The sequence below is a fragment of the Neolamprologus brichardi genome, chromosome 19, assembly GCF_056152115.1.
Source record: "Neolamprologus brichardi isolate AB-2024 chromosome 19, ASM5615211v1, whole genome shotgun sequence".
Classification (NCBI taxonomy): domain Eukaryota; kingdom Metazoa; phylum Chordata; class Actinopteri; order Cichliformes; family Cichlidae; genus Neolamprologus; species Neolamprologus brichardi.
The window spans coordinates 12082436-12104757 of NC_142122.1; the positions used below are offsets into that span (position 1 = coordinate 12082436).

The 22322-nt window shown below is 38.5% G+C and overlaps 2 protein-coding genes and 1 gene segment (V, D, J or C); 2 read left to right on the forward strand and 1 right to left on the reverse strand.

The window, feature by feature from the left end:
* Nucleotides 1-14289, forward strand: part of LOC148097191 (Ig kappa chain V-III region MOPC 63-like) — a 33771-nt gene extending 19482 nt beyond the window's left edge. The window contains 3 exon segments of the V gene segment in view: nt 10862-10869; nt 13127-13158; nt 13813-14289. Of these exon segments, the coding sequence occupies nt 10862-10869; nt 13127-13158; nt 13813-14135 (363 nt within the window).
* On the reverse strand, nt 827-10303 carry slc1a8b (solute carrier family 1 member 8b). Its single transcript, XM_087833134.1, has 11 exons — nt 10101-10303; nt 8956-9035; nt 8444-8659; nt 6136-6178; nt 5800-6013; nt 4780-4879; nt 3829-4062; nt 3477-3671; nt 3251-3385; nt 3018-3156; nt 827-1579 (listed from the first exon to the last, which is right to left on the reverse strand). The coding sequence occupies exons 1-11, from the start codon at nt 10263-10265 to the stop codon at nt 1433-1435; spliced, it is 1668 nt and encodes a 555-aa protein (XP_087689260.1). The 5' UTR covers nt 10266-10303; the 3' UTR covers nt 827-1432.
* Nucleotides 14290-17964: 3675 nt separating the features above from the next.
* On the forward strand, nt 17965-18901 carry LOC148097192 (uncharacterized). The gene is made up of 2 exons (XM_087833287.1): nt 17965-18342; nt 18434-18901. Exons 1-2 carry the CDS (start codon nt 17965-17967, stop codon nt 18899-18901), a joined length of 846 nt encoding a protein of 281 aa, XP_087689413.1.
* Nucleotides 18902-22322: the final 3421 nt, after the last annotated feature.

The following is a 22322-nucleotide window of genomic DNA, read 5'->3' on the forward strand; positions in this document are numbered from 1 at the left end:
GGGATTAATCCCTGACCTTTGATTATACTTTTTTTATTTTTAAGACCTAAGTTGTGCTCCTGAGCCACTAATTTTTGCTGCCCTGTACCAGTAATTTTTTTTTTAAGTGACTGCATCTTTGTACATAAATCAGTGCACTGTTGGATCATTCAAAGAACTTTCCATTTCCATTGGTGTATTTCTACCAATGCATGATCATGCTAATGACCCCAGAGGGAGCTTTCAGTCACAAAACTAACAATGGGCCTTTTTGTAGACAACAGAGGTTTTCTAGAAACTTACTAAATCTTGCCCTAAATATGACAGCTTTAATCAATTATTTTGTGCTTGTCAGCTTTCTTGCATGAAATATTCTATAAAATCCAGCTAAATTTCAAGCTAAGTGTACAGAATTTATTTATTTCTCTTAGGAAAAAAAAAGGGGGGGGGGGGGGGGAAGGAAAGTTGAGCACATAAATTCATACATAACACAACTTTTTTAAATCATTGCTACTTTTAAGTCATTGCTGCTTAAAGTGGTTTTGCAAGCTGTTGAATCACTGGGTGCACTTAGTTTTTCACACACTGCTTCTGCATTTTGGTTTAATTTTTGTTTAATAACACTGTAATATGCCATGTTGTTGTTCATCAGAGGTTGTATTCAAAGAATTTTAAGATCTCCTGAAGGACCAGATTATGTAAAAACCTTATAACTGACAGATGCTATACTTTCTTTTTACCTTGCCAAGTATAATCCAGCATGTATCATGAGCACTGCATATACTTATCTTAAGCTTAATAGTCTCTGAGGTTAATTATTAAAATAAAAACTCTCACAGCACTGGTATGTAGCAGGTTTTTATTAGAAATGAACACAAAATTAAAAGCAGTGGTATAAAAACACAAATTATGCTATAATTTTCATTTGCTTGGGATATGTTGGTATATTTCTTAATTTTGCTTTAATATTTATGCATAAACACCTTGTCTAACAGAGAGAAAGCTCCTGTTCTGTTGCTCTTTGTCTATTAGTTCCTTATAACATTCAAGTCTTTCAAGGTCTCAGCATTATTGTCAAAAATGAGGCAACGTTAAGGCATTTCAAAACCTAGACTTAAGTTAAAACTGCAGTCATGTTTCATTATGACGGGTCTACTGTGGATTTTAATTGTCCCCCTGGAACTGATAAACACTGATCTCCATCCAATGCATGTCATTGTGACGTATGTTCATGTCTGCAAGTGCATTCAGACAATGTGCATTCAAGATTGAATAAAATGCATCTCCTCACATCTCTCTACATGCAAAGCAGAATAGAGACATGCTGTTTTGTACATTGTATCAAGTAGTACAGGTTTCTGCATGGCACAGGCTTTGAGTGAACTTTTAGAGCCTCGGTTAGTGCCTTTGTAGGTGCATCTACGTGCTGTAGAAGGCATCGTGTAAAAGTGTCTCAGACTTGACAGAGGTTGTAGCTGGGCACGGGTTTCTCCAGCACGTTGTCTCCATCCACTTCAAACACATAATCGCAGCGATGTGTGATCAGCGGAGCATCAGACAGTGCCACGCTCTGATTGCCAAAGGAGATTACTGTGTCTCTCTGTAGGGAAGATGACAGCGGTAGGTCTACAGTTAGTTCAAAGGTAGGAGGTGTTGGGGAGGACTGATAAGCCAGGGTTTTTTGCAACATGCATACATATTGTCATTAACTATTTGGTTCACATATATTGAGTTGCAGCTATGGTGTTTTCATTTCCCATTGCCAAGTTTGACATTATATTTGATTTGTAGTTCAAAATAATTACAGCATGTACCTTACCTAGGTACTTATGGACCAAGGTCTACTGAAGGGCAGGTGGTTTAGCACCAGCCGCTTCTCCAGCCCTTTAAAGCTCACTTTCTCTTAATTGGCTGACCGTCATAAACAAAGGGATGAACAGCAGGTGGGTGGGGCTTCTGTCCTCAGCAGAACTGTTTTCCTTAGATGACTCTGAAGCCTTAGCATTTGGTTTATGGAGACTACTTGTACATACCCCGACCATATATTTGAAACTTGGTCGTGGTTAATACAAACATAAGAAAATGAAAAAATAATAATCGGTCTCCTTTAATTTTCTCCCGCCTTGATTATTGCGATTCACTTTTCACACGCTTCTCTAAGTCCTCCATAGCTCGTCTCCAACTGGTGCAGAACACAGCAGCAAGACTGCTAACAAAGCCTAACCAGCAGTCACATATTACACCCATCCTTGCCTTCACTGGCTTCCAGTGGCGCCAGTGTCTGGCAGCCTCGCCTCTGTCAGTGCGCCCCAGGGTGGCTGTCTCTATAATATAGCTTGCCATCACCAGTGTGTGAATGTGTGTGTGAATGGGTGGATGACTGATCTTGTAAAGCGCTTTGGGGTCCTTAGGGACTAGTAAAGAGCTATACAAATACAGGCCATTTACCATTACCATAAGCTCTGTGTGGACAGGCCCCTGCTTATATACCAGAGCTTCTAAGACCTTATCATGTAGCCGGCCTCTCCGATTGTCTAACGGGGTCTCCTAACACTCCAGGCTCTGATTTTAAAACCAGAGGTGATCATTGTTTATTCCGTCCAAGCTGAACCAGATTTCTCAGTCAATCAGATCAGCTGACTGTTATTTGTTTCAAACGATGGTTGAAAACTAAATTTTTTTCTTTGCTTAATCTTTTCCCCTTCATTTTTGGCCATAGTTTGCAACTATTTGCATGTATGTGTGTATGTTGGAATGAATGTATGTCAGTATGGCTGATTATGTGTCTGTATGTATGTTTAAACATGTACACGTATCATCAATATGTGGCTTTATTTAAACTGCAAGTTGTAACTCTGTGTTTTTAAAAGTGCTATACAAATTGTTGTTGTTATTATTTAAGGATAAATGCCTGCAAACTGAGGTTGCAGACTCTTGTTTCTAGTTCATTAACTATATACAGGATTGGATTTTGGGAGAATTTTTGAAATCTTTCATTTATGTGAACTTTGATATATACTAACAGAAACGGTCCTTACCCGTTCTTTATTGGCAACAACAGGTACAGCAGCAGAAGCGGCGGTTGCTGATTTATCAAAGTCCTTCTTGCATATATGAGCCATAATCCCAGCAGCTAAGGCATCACCCAGAACATTGATCATTGTCCTGAATCGATCACTGATGAAATGAGAGGGGAAAAGTTCATCACAAATTTACCAATTTAGCTAAATAGTAAGACTTACTTAAAGATAATAACTTTTGTGGGACTTACAGCACCCAGTCGATGGCTACAATCAAGGAGATGTCAGCAGGTGGTAAACCCACAGAGGTCAGGACAATCACCATTGTAACTAAACCCGCTTGAGGTATCCCAGCTGCTCCAATGCTGGCTGCGGTTGCTGTTATACTGATGAGACAGAGGAAAAGATGTTAGGGAAACAGATTTTCAACACAAGGAACTTCTCAGGGGAGCATCTGTTCTCAGTATTTATTCTCACCTGATAGTGACCAGCTGGCCAAAGTCCAAGTCATACTCATTGACTTGAGCTATGAAGATGGCTGCCACTGCTTCATACAGGGCTGTTCCATCCATGTTGATAGTGGCTCCCACTGGAAGCACAAATCGCGCAATTTGTCGGTCAACTCCACAGTTCTCCAGGAGACACTTCATAGTGATTGGCAGCGTGGCTGAGCTGCAAAGAAAGAAATCAGAGGATATAAAAGGATGTCAGGTTAGTCAGCAGACTTCAATCTGAACCCAGGACTGGTAAAATGTCCCAGTTAGAAATGTAGAAAGATCTACATTGGTGGGATATAACACAACACATACAAATGTCTGTTTTCTTTTACCTTGAAGATGTAGCCAGTGCAATGACAAGAGCCTGCAGCAGCCCTCTGATGAAGGTGAATGGATTTTTGCGGGTAAAGAAGAAATAAAAGAGAGGCAGCAGGATGAGGCCATGCACTAAGAGACCACATATGACAGTGATGAAGTACATGCCCAGCTTCTCCCCCAGATGGGCTGGGTCGTGCATGTCCAGGATCTTTCCTGCCACCAGGAACACAATGCCGAAGGGAAAATACCTTCAAAGAAGAGAAGATAGAATATGAATTACATTCATTTTCTTACCACGTTGACTCCTGAAAATATATGAACTTTTTTTGTTTCTTTCTGTGCGTGTGTCCCTACAGGAAAGGATTTCCATCCTGACCTTAACCCCAAACAACTCCATTGGGATTATTTGAGACATCAACTGTGATCCAGCATCAGTTTGCTGACCTCACTAATGCTCTTCTGTCTGAATGGGAGTAAATCCCATGTTGTATGCTGCCAGGCATCAGAAGAGTGCCAGCTGTTATAGCAGCAGGCTGAAGCTCATAGACGTGACTTTGCATGTTCAAAATCACATATTGTACACATGGATACAATCAGTCTTTGAAGCTCCAAGTTTTTTTCCGACATATACTGCATGGTGCTTAGCACAATTCAAGTGAGTTGCCTGATGTATTTACTTATGAGTTTGTAGCACTAATCTTATATAAAAGAGTCTTCTTTGCTCCATTCATATAACTGTATTTCAAGAGTCAACTCATTTCCAATGAGAAGCTTTGAGGTCACTTTAGATACACCACTGAGTTTTCCTCGAATTGCCATGAGATCTATTTTTGGATGTAATCTGGCTCTGCTGTGTGAACTTTGTGTAGTCTGTCTTTTATTGGATGCATGTGCGTGATACAGTAGCATGTATCTGTGTGTGTGACAGAAAAAGAAAAAGGGAGACAGAGAGAGTGCAGCCTTACCACATAGCAGCATTGATGATCTTCATGACACACTCGTTGATGCACTGGCACACATTGACGAGTGGTGTGCCACGTTCCCCCATTTTCCCCAGCAGCAGACCTGAGAACAGATAACACAGTCGCATGGTTGTTTGTTAATAGTTGTGGTGCAACCTTCTTGTCCCTATAAAGACAAAAAGACTTTACAAAATTTAACTAACTGCATAGTAGTTAGTTGGTTAGTCATATAAATAAGCTATAAGGCAGATTCTTGCTTTGCTATTGCTAATAAATCTCAAATTTTTAGCTCCTTTTAGTAAGTCTCCATGATCTGTGAGAGTACAATATTTCAATGAGAAAATACTGTACTTTTATTCCACTTCAGGTATTCAATATTATGATCAGAACTTCAGTACTTTTCAGACAAAGTTGTAAAAAACATAAATACCACGATGCATTGCTGCAAATTAAAACTAGTCTACAAAATCTTTTGCTTGTGCCACATTGCAAAGTAAATATATTTTTTTAAACCACACCTTGTGCCCTTTCAGATGTTCAGATCCAATATTATGCACTTAGTGGATATAATTTACTTGTTCAACACATCCTTTTTTATTTCTTTTTTACTCTTGTATTAAACTTCCCATAACTTATTTTCCTTTATAGAGAGAACTATACAACTGAACTGTGTAAAGTAATTTTACTTTCTCTGCATATATGACATCAGCCAATGCATCATCACATTTACTTTTGAAACTTTAAGCACATTGTGCTGATAATAGAGACATTGCTTCTGATATCAAAAGTTATTAGTTTATCACTTTTGAAATGGAGACATGTGGAGAGATGGCATGAGACAGCCTGCCAGTGCAAAAGTTGTTATGTCCTGTAATATAACCAATGCAACAATGTTTGATAATGTATCTATGCATTTGCATGGTCAGCATGTAACTTATTTATGATCTTGAATAGGCTGGCTTATTTTAAAATCCCATGGTTATAGTTATATAAAACATTAAAGTTGAATGGTGATTGTCTTACCCATTGTAGCTGAGAAGATGACAATCCCCAATACATTCATGCCTTTGCTTGTACTTGGGACAATCTTATACTTGATGTCAGGTGCAGGGGTGATCTCCAGGAAGACTGGATGACCCAGGCGAGGGTTGTGGTAATCGGGCATGACGTATACATAGTTGGTCTGAGACACTTTTGCGTCATTGTTTTGTACAATGGGTACCAAATCTGTCCGGTACTGGCATGAAATGAAAGAACAACCATATAGATCTTTTACTACGGGCATCTTGAAATTTGAATATTTGAAATTTGAATAATATTGCGCAGTTCTCAATCAGTAACTCCATGTTGTCGACTCACCTGCTGAAAAGTTGCTTCAATCAGGTTTGATGGGATCATGTTCCTGCAATGTACAATAAAAAGAAAGAAGCCATATGATCACATGTGTAGGATGATATACAGTTCAACTGATGGCAGCTAGATTATTCACTTGTGTGTGACAGATTCTGAAATGGTGGTCAGCACTTATTGTTGACCTTAAAAACAATAATGGGTTGTGTTAGACACCAAATAAGCACGGACGAGAAGTGCTTGGATTGCTCGGGTAAAAGAAAAAAATTGCCGTAGGTGATTTTCTATAATTCTTTTACAACTGGCCTCATTTATGCATCTACTGGTAAATAGCATGAAAAGCTAGATACAAAATGTGTGTGGTGAGACAGCTTTTTTGAGTTTTTAAATATTTTAATCTTATGTTTGAAGAAAGTATGTACTGTTTGTGATGGTTTTGAGGGTGAAAAACATATTAAAAACAAGTTGTTTTTATTTTTTCAGTATAATGTATTGGGATGCACAAATACAGTTTTTCACAGTAGAAATGTTCAGAAGCTTAAAATGTAGAAATATGCAATGGGTATGTAAATAATTAGGCAATAATTACTCAAATCATCAATTAAAAAGTGTCATGGTGTTCAGTTATTGAACATTTAGACTTTGTTATAATAATATGATAATGATAAGATCAATGATTAACCAGCTATTATACTGTAAACCTTATAAATAAAACACAGTCTCACATTTGTTTACAGTAGGAAGTTCTTGTAGATGGTGAATCTGACTGCTGGTACTAAAAATGAAATTGCATATTTTGCATCATTTTGTAAAATAGATCAACTTATAATATACTGTTATCATTAAAATGAGCCAGTAGAATATAAAAAGCACCTTGAGTGGCTTGAACAGTACTGCCATTTCTCAATTTTTCTTGCTTCTGGAGTATGTTAACTTTTGATACTTCCATTTATTCTTACAATAATACGTTTTACATAGCGGATATTTATTTGGTCCACTACTTGTACTCATATGTCATCATATACCGTAAATATCTCCAGTGGCCGAACTCATTAAAGTAGAATAGTTTCCTAGATTTAATGAGTTTTTATAAGAATAGTGAGAAAAACACAGGTTACGTTTTCACACAGTATAACAGCACAGCGAGTTTCACATGTTAAGGTTGATGGAAGCTGAACAGGTAGAGCCAGCATCATCAGACTGTTTTTATTCAGCCTGCGTCAGTGACACTGGCACCAAACACATAAGACGACTAAAATGTGCACCTCACCACAGCTCTCCAGTTTAATCTCATTTAAGAATAAGTGGATCTTTGACATGAATGGCCCGTCAATAAGCCTGAGCCTGTACAGGAGTACAGGTTCAATCTAACAAAGTGACTCTGCAGTAGGATCTTCTGAGAAAGTGTCAGCTTAAAGAGTCACAATTAACTCTTTCCCTATTCTTAGTCAAACTGCTGCAAGGGTAATGACATTGCAACAATGCTACAAGGATTTTAAAGGATGATGTTCAAGTTTACCATTTAAATTCTGTGTTAAAAATCCCTCCACTGTTGCCAGAAAGAGTTTAATAGCAAATGTAAATTAATGTTTTGATGAATACAGATGTCTGCAAAGCTCTCATGTCTTTCTGGAAATCTAAATCTCTGAGGAGATTTTGTGATTAGGTGACCAAACCTGAATGAGGGTTTTTCTGCATATTAATAAAGTACTGCTTGTGGGAAATATGATTTTCCAAATAATACCAAATTAAGTCTTTTTCTACTTATTTATGTATTTATTTATTTTAGTTTGATATTAATTAAGGAATATGAAACAGATATAAGAGAGATCACTTTACCGGGAGCTCTAAAAGCTGATCGTGTAAAATGCTCTATTGAAATATATATATATATATATATATATATATATATATATATATATATATATATATATATATATATATATATATATATATATAAGAGAAAAAGCTTGCTGAAAAAGTATTTATTTACAGAGTTTGCATCTCTGTTAAGGTTTACTGCAACATTATACAATTTAGATTCAGATTGCTGCTGAGTAATTTGCCATTTTTTTTTTTTTTTTTAATTAATTTTTTTTGCCAAGCACATCCTGCTGACACAACTGCTAGCTTTATTCCAGCAGCATCAGCATTTTAAAATGTCCTGATTCAGTGAAAAATCTTATAATTCGTTAGCTAATCTCTGGTGCCACTGTAGAGATGATGTGTTTGAACGCCAGATATGGCATGGTTTGCTATGAATAGTAGTGTGAATAGATGAAAGACTGAAATCTTTTGTTTCTGCGTGAATGTTAACCTGATGAGGTCCAGCAGAGCATCAGCGGAGGTCATAACAGGCCCTGAATGTGAATGGTGACTGTCTTTTTCAGAGCCGGTCCCTGGGTGAACGATGATAACCAGCACGATACCAACGATGACAGCAATGAAGGTCGTCCACAGGTAATAAGTGATGGTCAGGACTCCCAGACGACCGCTTGCCTTGGTGTCCATGGCTGACAGGCCAGACATAAGACTGGATAGGAAAGTAGAAGAGGTGTGATTATGGATGTTGGCTTTACGAAAGACTAGAACTGAAGTAGATTTGAATTAGTTGTTTGGTTTTCTAAGGCTGCAGATTTTCAATAGATGTAGTGACATTTAACTGGTGGTGTTCAAACTGAAGTGGAGCAATAGGAAATATGACATCCAACACATGTCCCAGACCAAATTCAAAGCCAGCATCTCAGCGCTTGAATGACTGTACCATTAATCTTTGTGACCAGGAGGTCAAAAATCCAGGAAGATTTTAAAATCAAAGCTATCGTTTACCTGGAGGTGATAAGTGGGAGAATCAACATCTTCAACATCCTCATCAGCAGTTCTCCAGGGAAGGAGAAGTAGATCTTGGCCTGTTAAAGACAGGAACAGTTAAGCTTTGGACTTGTTTTGGTTTTTTGGGGGGCGGGTGTGGGTGGGTGGGTGGTTGGGGGGGGGGGGGGGGGGGGTTGCCTGCAATGAACTCAATACAGTTTAAAAAAAATCATTATTTACAAAAAGTATATACAGAATATGTCACCTGTTGCAGTGTAGTGTAGTGAGGTTTGATTAATTTCAAATTCTTAATAATAAAGAAAGTTAGGATTATGCTTGTGTTTCACAGATTCTTTCACTGATCATTGGATGGAAATAAAAATGTACTTTTAGAGCATTCCTGCTGCTAGACAAGATTACATTGAGGATCCACACTGGACACATAAGCTTCTCGGTTTAAGAGCGTCTTACATCACAGTGACTTCATGGTTGTAGTCTGTAACCTTGAATAAGACATTGCTACACATCGAAATAAAATCATAAATACAGGCTGGAAAAAAAAAACATTGAGAGAAGTTCAGCATGGAATGACAGACTAATTCATTAATTTTCAACTACTACTGGGAAACAAACTAAACTTATTGAATCTGGAAATTGTGTTTATTGTTTATTTTACATTATGAGGCTCAAATAATGGATGAGTTATTTCTTTATACCACTGTATTTGAAAGGAAACAGATTAATTTTTCTTTCTTTTGGTGAATCAAACCAATAACATTTCATAAACTCCATAAAACTGATTGAATCCTGGGTTATTTCACATACACAAAGTTGCATATAATCCAGTATTGATATTTAAACTTTTTACAGTTGTTCAGTTGTTTATGCTCATCTTCTCCTCTTACCTCTGACCTGATTGTCTGTGTCTGCGTTCTTTCTCATTATTTCCTAACTGACCTTATCTATAGCCTCAGTGCAGACATGTCAACATGTCAAGAGTACTCATTGCCTATTCCTTTTATCCTAACTGTTCTGGTAATTTGTACATATTCTGGACTACATTCTAATGTAACGAATGTCTGTTAGAGCCTAAGTGAGTCACTTTGTCGTAGTTTGATTTTCTGTCTATTCATACGTTGATCCATCCATCCATTAATTCATACCTGTGTGGAGAGGTTGAATGACCGGAGTATAAATCCAAGCACACAGCCGGTCACTACCGCAAAAACCGAGAGTGTCAGCAGACCATTCCTCTTGCAGTAGTCCTTCACGTACGCCCTGACTTTCAGAGACACTATATTTTCTAATAACTTCTGCAGACATTCCATCCTGATTCAGGCTCAGTCTGTATCCCAGCAAATCCCCCCCGCCCCCGTCGCTGGCAGCAGATATCCGAATCTCTTGATGAGTGAGAATTGTCGGTATGTATCTCTCGAGATCCACGGCAGAGGAGAGCAGGTGTACCTGAAGAAATGTGGGTGCTGTTTAACTCTGAGGAGCTCATCCAGTCTGAAGGAGGAAACGTTGACTGACTTGTTCCTGGTAAAGCAGTGTCTAAAAGGATTATCCCTATCCCATGCGAACATAGTCTCCTTTAGAGACACTCAGGCTTATTAAAGAGGCTAAAGGTAAGCTCATTATGAGTTATTACTACCTGTGTCCAAGTCATCCCATTCACAAATGCACCTACATGTACTTTGTCATCTGCAACTTAAGCTCTTGAGCATAATGTAAGAATTACAGGAAGGTTTTATGAATTAATCGCAAGGTCTCTTTTAAATAATCCAGCAAAGATTTCTACTCATGAAACTTTTTTTTTGACTGAGTTATGACCTGTCCTGGCAGGATTACCAGAGGCAAGGCCAAAGGCATGACGCCAGCATCAGCGCTCACTATTCAGCTATGACGTGAAACTGATTAACAGGTCTGGACATACACTGGGTAGCTTTAATGTCATGATTTGTCACTTAAACTAGTAAATAATACCATCTTGGTACAAAAAGAAGCTCAAATTAGTTTGAAGTTGAAGGCATGAACTTTAACCCTGCAGGCTGTGAAGGAAAAGATGACCACTCCCACGCTAGCATGGTTTACACACTACAATCTACACTGTTGTTCAAGCAGAATTAAATTTATAGCTAGTGACACCAGATTGATCATATAAAGAATCTAAAGGAAAAATATAAAGTATTGTCTTATGCAGTGGGAAACTAGTGATCAATACAGCTGAGTACTCTGAGCTGCCAGCTGTCTGTTGTAGTGTGCTGTTTGCATGCTGTTTTAATGCTTTTTGTTGATGTCTGCTAATCCTTTTAGTCCACACTGACCTGGAAAGAGATCCAAACTTGACACTGAGCATTCTAACAATGTCTGCCTACATCACCTTTAACCAGTCCAATAGCATTTAATCCTTGGACAATGCACGCAGTAAGATTAGTGGATGGAACAAACAGCAAACAAATACTTCCTACTTATCTATTTATCTCTGCTTTTAATTCTTAATCCTCCAGCCAAAAGCTCCAAATTACTTTCAAATGCATCATACACTAACATTAACAAACAATAACTATTATTCTTATTAAAAATATAATTTTAATTAAATATTTACAGAACCATCAGTGCTAAAACCTCAACGTGGGTGTAAAACCTCTTATAAGTGAAGCGAATAGCAAACCACCCCTAGTGTCTGTGTATGTATTTGTTGCTTCGTTGTCACCACTTTATCACTATATAATTTAGAGAGATAACCTTTATCCTTTAAGTGTTTCTGATGTTGACGATAGAAATTACAACAGTTAAAAATATCTCAAATGAAATGAAATGCAAATCTTGTCAGAAGTTTCATAATTCTTTTTTTTAAGAATACATTGCAAGTTGTCACATGGGCTATAATTGAAGTCATCTGCAGTTGAAAGTGATGTCTTAGATCTTTTCAGATGATCAGAATCAAATATTTAATTTAATGTATCTTTAAATAAGAAATGTATACTCAGTGAGGTGACTGCCAGCTCTGTGTTCACTCGTCTGTGTCAGAGTTTCTTCCTCTTCAGCAGCTGCAGTCAGTTCCTGCTGTAACAGCTCAGTGTCTCTGCAGTCTGACTGAGGGAGGTTTTTGTACGACTACAAATCACTGTGTGAACACATCAGCCCTGTTTATTACATGGATACTCTTACAGTAGTAAACTGCTGCATCTTCAGCCTGAACTCCACTGATGGTCATAGAGAAGTCAGAGCTGCTTCCACTGCCACTAAATCGAGATGGTGTTTCTGAATGTCTTATGCTCACATGTCGAATTAGGAGCTTTGTGGTCTGTCCAGATTTCTGTTGATACCAGAACATACACTGACCATCACGACAGCTAGCAACAGCTTGGCTGGTCCTACAGGTCAGAGTCACAGTGTTTCCAGGAGTAGATGTCAGTACTGGAGGTTGGGTCACAGTCACCTGACCGCTGCATCCTGCAGACAAAAACAAATCATTCATTTATCAGCAGAAATCAATGAGAGAAAAAGCAGCACATCATGTTTGAAATGTTGCTGAGTGAATGAACCTGTAAAACAGCAGCAGGTCAGCGTCCAGATGAGGATGGTGATGAGAGTCATGGTGGTTGTGCTTTCTGCTGTGTTGACTGACAGATGTGAGTCCTGCAGTGTTGAAGTCACAGGACTATAAACCTTCTCAGTTCTCTGGAGGATCAGCTGATGATGCAAAGCCTCCTCTCTATGGAAATGATTTCTCTGCTCTCAACACACTGAAGGCAACGTGAAACAACTGAAGAAAATATTTACATTGGGAGTGCAACTGAGGTGTCCATGGCTGCAAATGATGAGTTTTATTTCGAGTGTGATTAGCATGAAATCTAAAGCACAGTAAACTGTGATTTGTTTTTTTAACTTTACTTTAAATTTGCTTTGTTAGTAGTCATTATTGAGAAGCATTTTGTTAGATGCTCTGTTACAAAGACAGTAATTGTTTCTATTTCCAGTTTGTAGATAGTCAAGATATTATCTTTATTTGTAGGAAAATTATTTTGTTCTTTTTAAACCATTTTAGATTAAAACTAGCATATATTTAGCTGTTTAGATTAAGTATTGGGGTAGCAGACATTTTCTAAGTGCTTAGATGCTTGTTCTGAGTGCAGGAGGTTTTTGTGCGGCCACTTAGTGAGTTTGTATCACTGTGGTTGACTTTTGGTGGAGGAACCAAACTCATCGTTGACTGTAAGTACCAAAAACCTTTACTTTGCACAACATGCAGTGTTAATAATACTACATATACTAATAATAATACTAATTAATCAACTTTAGGTTTTTGTATGTTGCTAATAATTAAGGTTAAATTGAAAAAATGCCGATATCACAAAATGAGAAAAAAACATATTCTTTCCAAGCTGCAGTTAGTTAAATTCATTGAATCAGAAAAGAACAATTATCTATTTTCATCATACTTTATATTTTTTAAAAATATTTAGAAAAGTCCAAATAAACTAATAATTTAAAAATGTAACACTGCAGAAGAGCAGCTGTAATATTTTAGCTCATTATTTCAATATCTGCTTATTTTTAGATTTAAAATGTGATCCGTAGTTTTGACAAATTGAAAAGGTGATTTTTTTTAGAGTAACTGCAGATCACGTTGGTGTTCATGGCTCATTAACTTTAAATGTAGTTTTAAAGGAAGTGAAAGAAACAGATGACAAAGATTTGACTGTTCACGTGAGTGTTTCAGCTTGGTTCATTTATATGTAGGAACATTATCACAGAGATGAGTTATTCACTTTGAAGGATTATTCAATAGATATAGGAATAGATTACCGCCTTTCAAAGTTTTATCACCTTTCTGACTCTCTCCTCTCCCTGTGCTCTCTCCTCCAGTGGGTGTGTTGAGGCCCACCCTGACTGTCCTTCCTCCTTCTAAAGAGGAGGAGAAGAAAAGCAGTGCCACTCTGGTGTGTCTGGCCACTGGAGGATTCCCCTCAGGTTGGAAGCTGGGCTGGAAGGTGGGGGGCTGTAGCCCATCTTCAGGGCTGTCAAACAGCCTCGAGGTCTTGGGGACAGATGGTCACTACAGCTGGAGCAGCACCCTGAGCCTCTCTGCAGACCAGTGGAGGAAGGCGGGCTCAGTTAGCTGTGAGGCCAGTCTGAGTGGACAGAGCCCCATCACTCAAACCCTGGACCCTGACCAGTGCTCAGAGTAGAGCTTCAGCAACACTTCCTGTCTACAAATGATGTTTTCGAATCTACAGATCTCTGTTCCAGTGTGTCTGTAAAACTATTCGAGAAATGTTCATATTCATGTTCTGTTTCTTGCCCACTATAATAAGGAATGTAATTTACAGCATGAAATAAAAGTACAATAAAACACTGTGTTTGTATTTACTTAGTTTTGCAATACATCTTTTATGTTCAATGATTAAACCTTATGCTGCATTGTGAATCTCATAGTTTTGTGCAACTGAGTTAAAGATAAAGCTTAACCTCCTAGGACCTGGCGTTCACATATGTGGACATCACATTTTGGGTTATTTAGACCAAAATACTCAATTTTGCTCTACAAGGGCCTGATATAATGAATATCCTCATGTGTGGCTGTCATTTTTCTCAGAAACCAAAATTAGGTAAAAAAAAAAAAAAATTGGTAATTCTTTGTTTTTATATTTATCAGGTCCCAATCAGCCCAAATATCAAAGAGAAATTAAAAATGCATGCCGTGGAAGAGTTCAGGTCTTAGGAGGTTAACATGTTCATTATATTATAATTACAATAGCGGTAGGGGAAAATTATGGGGATTTAATATTTTTTTCTGTCAATGCATCCATCGCAGCAGCCATGTTTTAGAAAAGATAAAATTAAATGATATACATTTTTATGTTAAAACTTCTTATTATAAACTTTTATTTTGTGTATGTGTTTGATGACTCTATTGTTGTGTTCAGTGGACCGGTTGTTCTCATCACAGTCTCTTCACTGCACTCTGCACCTGCAGCCTTCACTCAGACTGAAGGAGGTTTTTGTGCAGCTCTAAATCACTGTGCGCATACTCCACCAGTATGCACACCCATACAGTAATAATCTCCAGCATCTTCAGCCTGAAACCCACTGATGGTTAAAGTGTACTGAGAACCAGATCTACTGCCACTGAATCGAGACGGAGTTCCTGAGGAGCGAGTTGATGCTTGATATATAAGAAGTTTGGGGTGCTGTCCCGGTTTCTGAAGATACCAACTGAGATCAGCACCAATATCTGAACTTCCTGTGGCGCTGATGGTCACGGTCCCACCAAGACTGACAAGTTTGGATTTATTAGCCTGAGTAAGAAATTTATTGGCCAAGGAATCTGAAATGATAAACAAAATTAAATCTGATTTTAAAAAATCTAGGTAATCACCAGTGAAGATTACGATAAAACTAAAACATTTAAATGAAAAAGTTAATACATGTTCAGAAATTCTCACCTTGCATTAGAAAACCCAACACGAGAGTCAGAGTTGCTATCAACATCATCTTGATGCAGTTCTCAGTGTGAGTGCATGAAAACAGTTCAGACTCTCATTGAAAGGAGAACTTAAACTCCAAAGATCAGTGATGTATAAAATCATGCAAAATGCATTTGGGTACATCTGTCCCTGTGAAACTGAGAGAGGGGGGAGTAAGATAACTCTGCATATCCCTATGGACTGAATATGCAGAAATGTGACTTTCCACTTCCATGCCTGTGGCTTTCATATCTTTGCAAGATTACCCAAGGAAGCCTTTGGTCTTTTCAACCATAGATAGTCGCAGACTGCCCTCTGCTGACAATCCAAATTCACAACAACTCTTGGTAAATGTCCATGATCATGTGTATCAGTTACAGTTTTTTCTGATGGGTTAAGCACATTTTTTGTAACTATTGGCTATTTTTGCAAAACTCTACACACAAATAAGAAAACCCTTCACCCAATCAGCAAAACATTGTAGTTTTCCTGCAAAAGTGAATAACCCTTGCTTAACTCTCCACACCTTTGTAAAAACTGTATTTTTGTATCCAACAGTTAACACAAGCCATCACATTAATAAGCACACATTGCACCAACTACACACTGATGGTATGAATAAACAACACATCTGGCTTTTGCTTTCTCTGTGCACAAGATAGGCTATGTCAGTTTGAGGTCATACTTTTGTCATAGATCCGTAAGCATAGAGGGATCCGAACTTCAAGTACTGGTGTTTATTCACACACATCAAAACAAACACAACACAAGTATTTATTTCGAAGTATAGAATTATTTGCAATCGCCATATTGACTATATGGGTTTCTTGGTCTGCAGTGAACATGCTTCCTCTGCCCCCAGCATCTCGTCGTCTAGCAATTCTGTAAAGTAACAATTTCAGTATTTTTTACATCTATGATATTGTTGTGTTTCTCATTGGCATACGGCAGTGCTACAAATCTTAGTGCAAAGTGACTGTACCAACCGATTCTCATTTCAAAATGTCCTTATGATGCTTGCTACAGTGTAGCGGCTCGAGTTAGGCTGAACCCGTTGGCCTCCTCTAATTCTCACTCTTCCTGCTCCCTCTATTGTACTCCACACGGACAGCTTACCTGTATTATAGTGCTTAGGCTGATTGCAAAGTGAACTAATTATCTAAAACAGTTTTCACATGTGACAGTGTGCCAGACAGTTGGCAAAATTCTGTAAATAATGGCCATAAATGTGTATAGTTTTGCTAGGAGTGTGTTGATCATTTAGAACTTGAGTGTAAAGCAGTGAGTTGTGTTTACAGTTCCTCAAAAAAAGTGCTGTGCGGTGGATTATAGCTACAGTTTTGCAAAGTGTGTGTTACAAAATGGCAAACTAAGTGCAAAGCAGTGTTTGTGCTTTTAGTTTTGCAAACTCAGTGAGTGGTTTTGCTATAAGTATTACAGTTTTTTCTGAATGCTTTAACCCTAACTGTGATTCTTATAGCACAATTTCTAAAACTATTAATACTCATAGCAAAACCACTCACTGAGTTTGCAAAACTAAAAGCACAAACACTGCTTTGCACTTAGTTTGCCATTTTGTAACACACACTTTGCAAAACTGTAGCTATAATCCACCGCACAGCACTTTTTTTGAGGAACTGTAAACACAACTCACTGCTTTACACTCAAGTTCTAAATGATCAACGCACTCCTAGCAAAACTATACACGTTTAAGGCCATTATTTACACTATTTTGCCAACTGTCACATGTGAAAGCTTTTTTAGATAATTAGTTCACTTTGCAATCAGCCTAAGCACTATACAGTTTTTTCTGATGGCTTTAACCCTAACTGTGATTCTTATAGCACAATTCCTAAAACTATTAATACTTATAGCAAAACCACTCACTGAGTTTGCAAAACTAAAAGCACAAACACTGCTTTGCACTCAGTTTGCAATTTTGTAACACACACTTTGCAAAACTGTAGGCACAATTCACTGCACAACACTCTTTTTGCAGAACTTTAAACACAACTCACTGCTTACACTCAATTACCAAATTTCCAACACACTCCTAGCAAAATTATACACATGTATGGCTATCATTAACACTATTTTGCCAACTGTCTGGCACACTTTCACATGTGAAAACTGTTTTAGATAATTAGTCCACTTTGCAATCAGCCTAAGCACTATAAACAGGCCACAGGTAAGCTATCTATGTGGAGTACAATGGAAGGAGCAGTAAGAGTGAGAAGAGTGAGAATCAGAGGAGGGCGAGGGAGAGGACGTGGAGGTGAAGAAGTTGGAGGAAGAGGACGTGGAGGTGAAGAAGTTGGAGGAAGAGGATGTGGAGGTGAAGAAGCAAGAGGGTTAGAGGAAGTTAGAGGAAGAGGACAAGGAGGGGAAAGAGGAAGGGTAAGAAGAGTAAGAAACAGAATAACTGATGACATCAGAGCTACAATAGTGGACCATGTCATCAACCATGGGATGACCCTGAGGGAAGCTGGCCAACGGGTTCAGCCTAAACTGAGCCGCTACACTGTGGCAAGCATCATTAGGACATTTTGAAATGAGAATCGGTAAGTACTTTGTAGCACTGCCATACTCTAATGAGAAACACAACAGTACCATACATGCAAAAATACTGAAATTGTTACTTTACAGAATTGCTAGACGTCCAGATGTTGGGGGCAGAGGCAGAATGTTCACTCCAGAGCAAGAGACCCATATAGTGAACATGGTGATTGCCAATAATGCAATAAGACTGCGCGAAATACAGCAGCGCATAATTGATAATGACACCATCTTTCAAAATATACACAGTGCAAGCATTTCTGCACTAAGTCGTGTACTTGCGCGCCACAGAATAAGAATGAAGCAAATTTACAGAGTTCCTTTCGAGAGAAACACAGAACGTGTAAAGCAACTGCGATATGACTATGTGCAGGTAAGCTAGTGTCATTGGTTCTGAATTTGGAAGTGCATACTGTAGTGCTGTGCATGGGCCTGATGTGTTGCATTTGTTTTGTCTTGTCCAGAGAGTGATGGAACTAGAAGCAGAGGCAACGGGACATGAGCTACTTTTTGTAGATGAGGCCGGTTTTAACCTCAGTAAAACCAGGAGACGTGGCAGGAACATTATTGGACACCGTGCCATCATCAATGTCCCAGGACAACGTGGTGGTAACATAACCATGTGTGCAGCTATAAGCCAAAATGGTGTTGTTCACCATCATGCAACCATAGGCCCATACAACACTGCACACATTATTGCATTCCTGGACACCTTGCATGACATGCTCACTGTTCAGAGACCAGAGCAGACCCGATATGTCATCATATGGGACAATGTTAGTTTCCATAGGGCTGCTTTGGTCCGCAACTGGTTTACAGACCAGCCATCCTTCATGGCACTCAACCTCCCTCCATACTCTCCACTCTCATCGAGGAGTTCTTCTCTGCCTGGCGCTGGAAAGTGTACGACCGTCATCCTCATCAACAGGTAGCCCTTTTACAGGCAATAGAGGAGGCATGTGGAGATATTGACCAGGCATCATGTCAGGCCTGGATACGGCATTCAAGGATATATTTTCCCCGGTGCCTTGGACTGGAGGATATTGCATGCGATGTGGACGAAATTTTGTGGCCGGACCCAGAAAGACGACATGATGTAGGCTGATTGTCTTTTTTTTTCCTTTTTTTTGTGAAATTCCTATTTTGTGTTCTGACTTTGTCTTGGTTTTGATGAGTGTGAATAAACACCAATACTTGAAGTTTGGATCCTTGTATGTTTACATGACACTATGACAAAAGTGTGACCTCAAATTGACATCTGTACACAGAGAAAGCAAAAGCCAGATGTGTTTCGTATTCATACCATCAGTGTGCAGTAGGCGCATTGTGTGCTTAGTAGATGATGGCTTGTGTGTACTGTTTGATACGAAAACACCATTTTTACGAAGGTGTGAAGAGTTAATCTAGCTGTGTTCGCTTTTGCAAGTGAACTACAATGTTTTGATAATTGGGTGACAGGTTTTCTTATTTGTGTGTAGAGTTTTGCAAAAATAGCCAATAGTTACAAAAAATGTGCTTAAGCAATCAGAAAAAACTGTAATACAGGTCAGCTCTGTGTGTGGAGTACAATGGAGGGAGCAGGAAGAGTGAGAAGTAGAGGAGGCCGAGGAAGAGGACGTGGAGGTGAAGAAGTAGGATGAAGAGGACGACAAGGACAAGGAGGAGGAAGAGGAGGACGGGGATGGGGGAGAGGAGGACGAGGAGGGGGGAGAGGAAGGGTAAGAAGAGTAACAAATAGAATTGCTGATGACATCAGAGCTACAATAGTGGACCATGTAATCAGTGACCCTGAGGGAAGCTGGCCGACGGTTCAGCCTAACTCGAGCCGCTACACTGTAGCAGGCATCATAAAGACATTTTGAAATGACAATCGGTTAGTACTGTCACTTTGCACTAAGTCTGTAGCACTGCCGAATGCTAATGAGAAACACAACAATACCATAGATGTAAAAATCCAGAAGATATTTTCCCCAGTGCCTTGGACTTGACGATATTGTATGTGATGTAGACAAAATTCTGTGGCCAGATCCGGAGAGACGACACGATGTAGACTGATTTCTTTTTTTTCCTCAGTGAAATTACTATTTCGTTTTGACTTGGAAATAAACACTTGTGTTTGTTTTGATGTGTGTGAATAAACACCAGTACTTGAAGTTTGGATCCGTCTATGTTTATGGATCTATGACAAAACTATGACCTCAAACTGACAGAGCCTACCTTGTGCACAGAGAAAGCAAAAGCCAGATGTGTTTTGTATTCATACCATCAGTGTGCAGTTGGCGCATTGTGTGCTTAGTAGATGATGGCTTGTGTTTACTGTTTGATACGAAAACACCATTTTTACGAAGGTGTGAAGAGTTAATCTAGCTGTGTTCGCTTTTGCAAGAGAACTACAATGTTTTGATAATTGGGTGACAGGTTTTCTTATTTGTGTGTAGAGTTTTACAAAAATAGCCAATAGTTACAAAAAATGTGCTTAAGCAATCAGAAAAAACTGTAATAGTTTTAGAAATTGTGCTATAAGAATCACAGTTACGGTTTAAGCATTCAGGAAAAACTGTAATCTTGGTGCTTCATCCGTGACATTAGAAACACTGCAGAGACCAAGATTGTATCGCAACAACAGTGTTCCAAGCTTTAAATGTTCATGTATGAGATTTCAGTGGCTCCTAGATTACCATTAGTCATTAATATCATGTCAAAATCCCAGTATTACATCTCATTCTATAAACCAAATTTAATGAGTCAAGAAACTGGTTTGGTAAAACCTTTCTGCAAAACTCTGAACATCTTCTCTTGCAGCCAAACAAATTTTTTGTAGTTTTCCCATTGTGATGTATAATGATAACCACTGAATGCAGAATTTCAACACCGCTTATCAATCATTATTGATAAGCATTATTTCTTGAACAAACATCTCTAAAATCGTTGCATTTTGTTGCTACTGATGTGATGAAACTAATGTGAGTGAGTTCAGAGTAAAGGCAAATCTGAGCTGAAGGTGGAACCAGAAATAGATGGAAACCATTTGAAAGAAATGATGAAGATGAAAACGGAGAAAAAGATCAGGAACAGCAATTTCAAATGAAATTTTTGTAACCGCGTTGGACTATATTTTTGCACATGCAATGAAAACCCATATGAACAGAATTCAAAAAAGCACTGGCCATTTTATTAAGTACACTGGATGCCACAGCATAACACAAATATTTCAAGACACAATGACATGCCAGCTACTCACTGTATTTAGGCACGTAGTCATGTTCAAGATGATCTGCTGAACTTCAAACTGAGCAGCAGTTAAATCAGGTGATTTAAGTGACTTGGAATTTGACACAGTTGTTTCTGCAAGCTGTTTGTTCTGTTTCCCACAAAGAAATTTCTAGGGTTTACAGACAATCATCTTATGATCTGAAAAAGAGAAAATGCCCAAGGAAGGCAGTATCAATGTGTTTGTTTTCTTTATTTGCATGTTTTTGGGGAGTTTTTTGATACCAGAGTTCAAAGGAGAATAGGATAGGAAAGCAACAATAATTCAAATAATCATTCATTACAACTAAGTAATGCGGAAGCGATCCTTCAAACCTTGAACCAGATAGACTGCAGCAGTGGAAGGCCACACAGGATGCATCTCCTGTCAGGTAAGAACAGGAAACTAACTATAATTCACCAAAACTGAACAAAATAGGATTGGAAAATGTTTGCTGGCATAATAAGTCTCAATTTCTCCTGTGATATTCGGATAGTTTGGTCAGAATTTGACATACACACATGAAAGCACAGATCCATACTGGCTTGTATCAACAGTTCAACCAGTGCCAGTGATGCACAATAATGATACGAGGGATATTTTCTTGGCATATGTTGGTCCCCACATCATTATTATTTTTGTAGAACTGAAACAAGCAGAGTTCGGAAAGACCTGTGTTACAATTTGTGAAAACTGTTCTTTTATTTACATTTTGTGAAGTATTTGAAATGGTGTGTAATGAATCTGTTATTATTTTTGACTGGTTATTTGTATTATCTAATGACTGTTTTACAGTTTCTCTCTTAAAGCAGTTCTCAAAAGTGTAATGCAGATTTTTAAGCTCCTCATTCAAATTTCCTTTTCAATCACATCCCAAAGTTGCTCTACTCGACTGAGATGTGATGACTGGAGGTATCATGAAGTACTGTGTGCCAGGCAGTGGACCCAAATGCAGGACTCGGCCGACAGACTTTATTAGCTGGCAAATGGCAGACTTAATAAAGAGCTAGGTCTTCTGCTGCTGTAGCCCATCTGTGCCACGTTCATAGGTCTTCTTTTGCATACCTTGTTTGTAACAAATGCTTATTTGAGGTGCTGTTGCC

Coding starts and splice junctions, on each gene's coding strand:
- slc1a8b (XM_087833134.1), bottom strand. CDS start 10,265: ATGGAATGTCTGCAGAAGTTATTAGAAAATATAGTGTCTCTGAAAGTC. Junction 3,386..3,476: donor GGCCAGCTGGTCACTATCAG/GTGAGAATAAAT, acceptor CTGTCTCATCAG/TATAACAGCAACCGCAGCCA. Junction 1,580..3,017: donor TTGTTGCCAATAAAGAACGG/GTAAGGACCGTT, acceptor TCTTCCCTACAG/AGAGACACAGTAATCTCCTT.
- LOC148097192 (XM_087833287.1), top strand. CDS start 17,965: ATGAGAATCGGTAAGTACTTTGTAGCACTGCCATACTCTAATGAGAAA. Junction 18,343..18,433: donor TGCGATATGACTATGTGCAG/GTAAGCTAGTGT, acceptor TGTCTTGTCCAG/AGAGTGATGGAACTAGAAGC.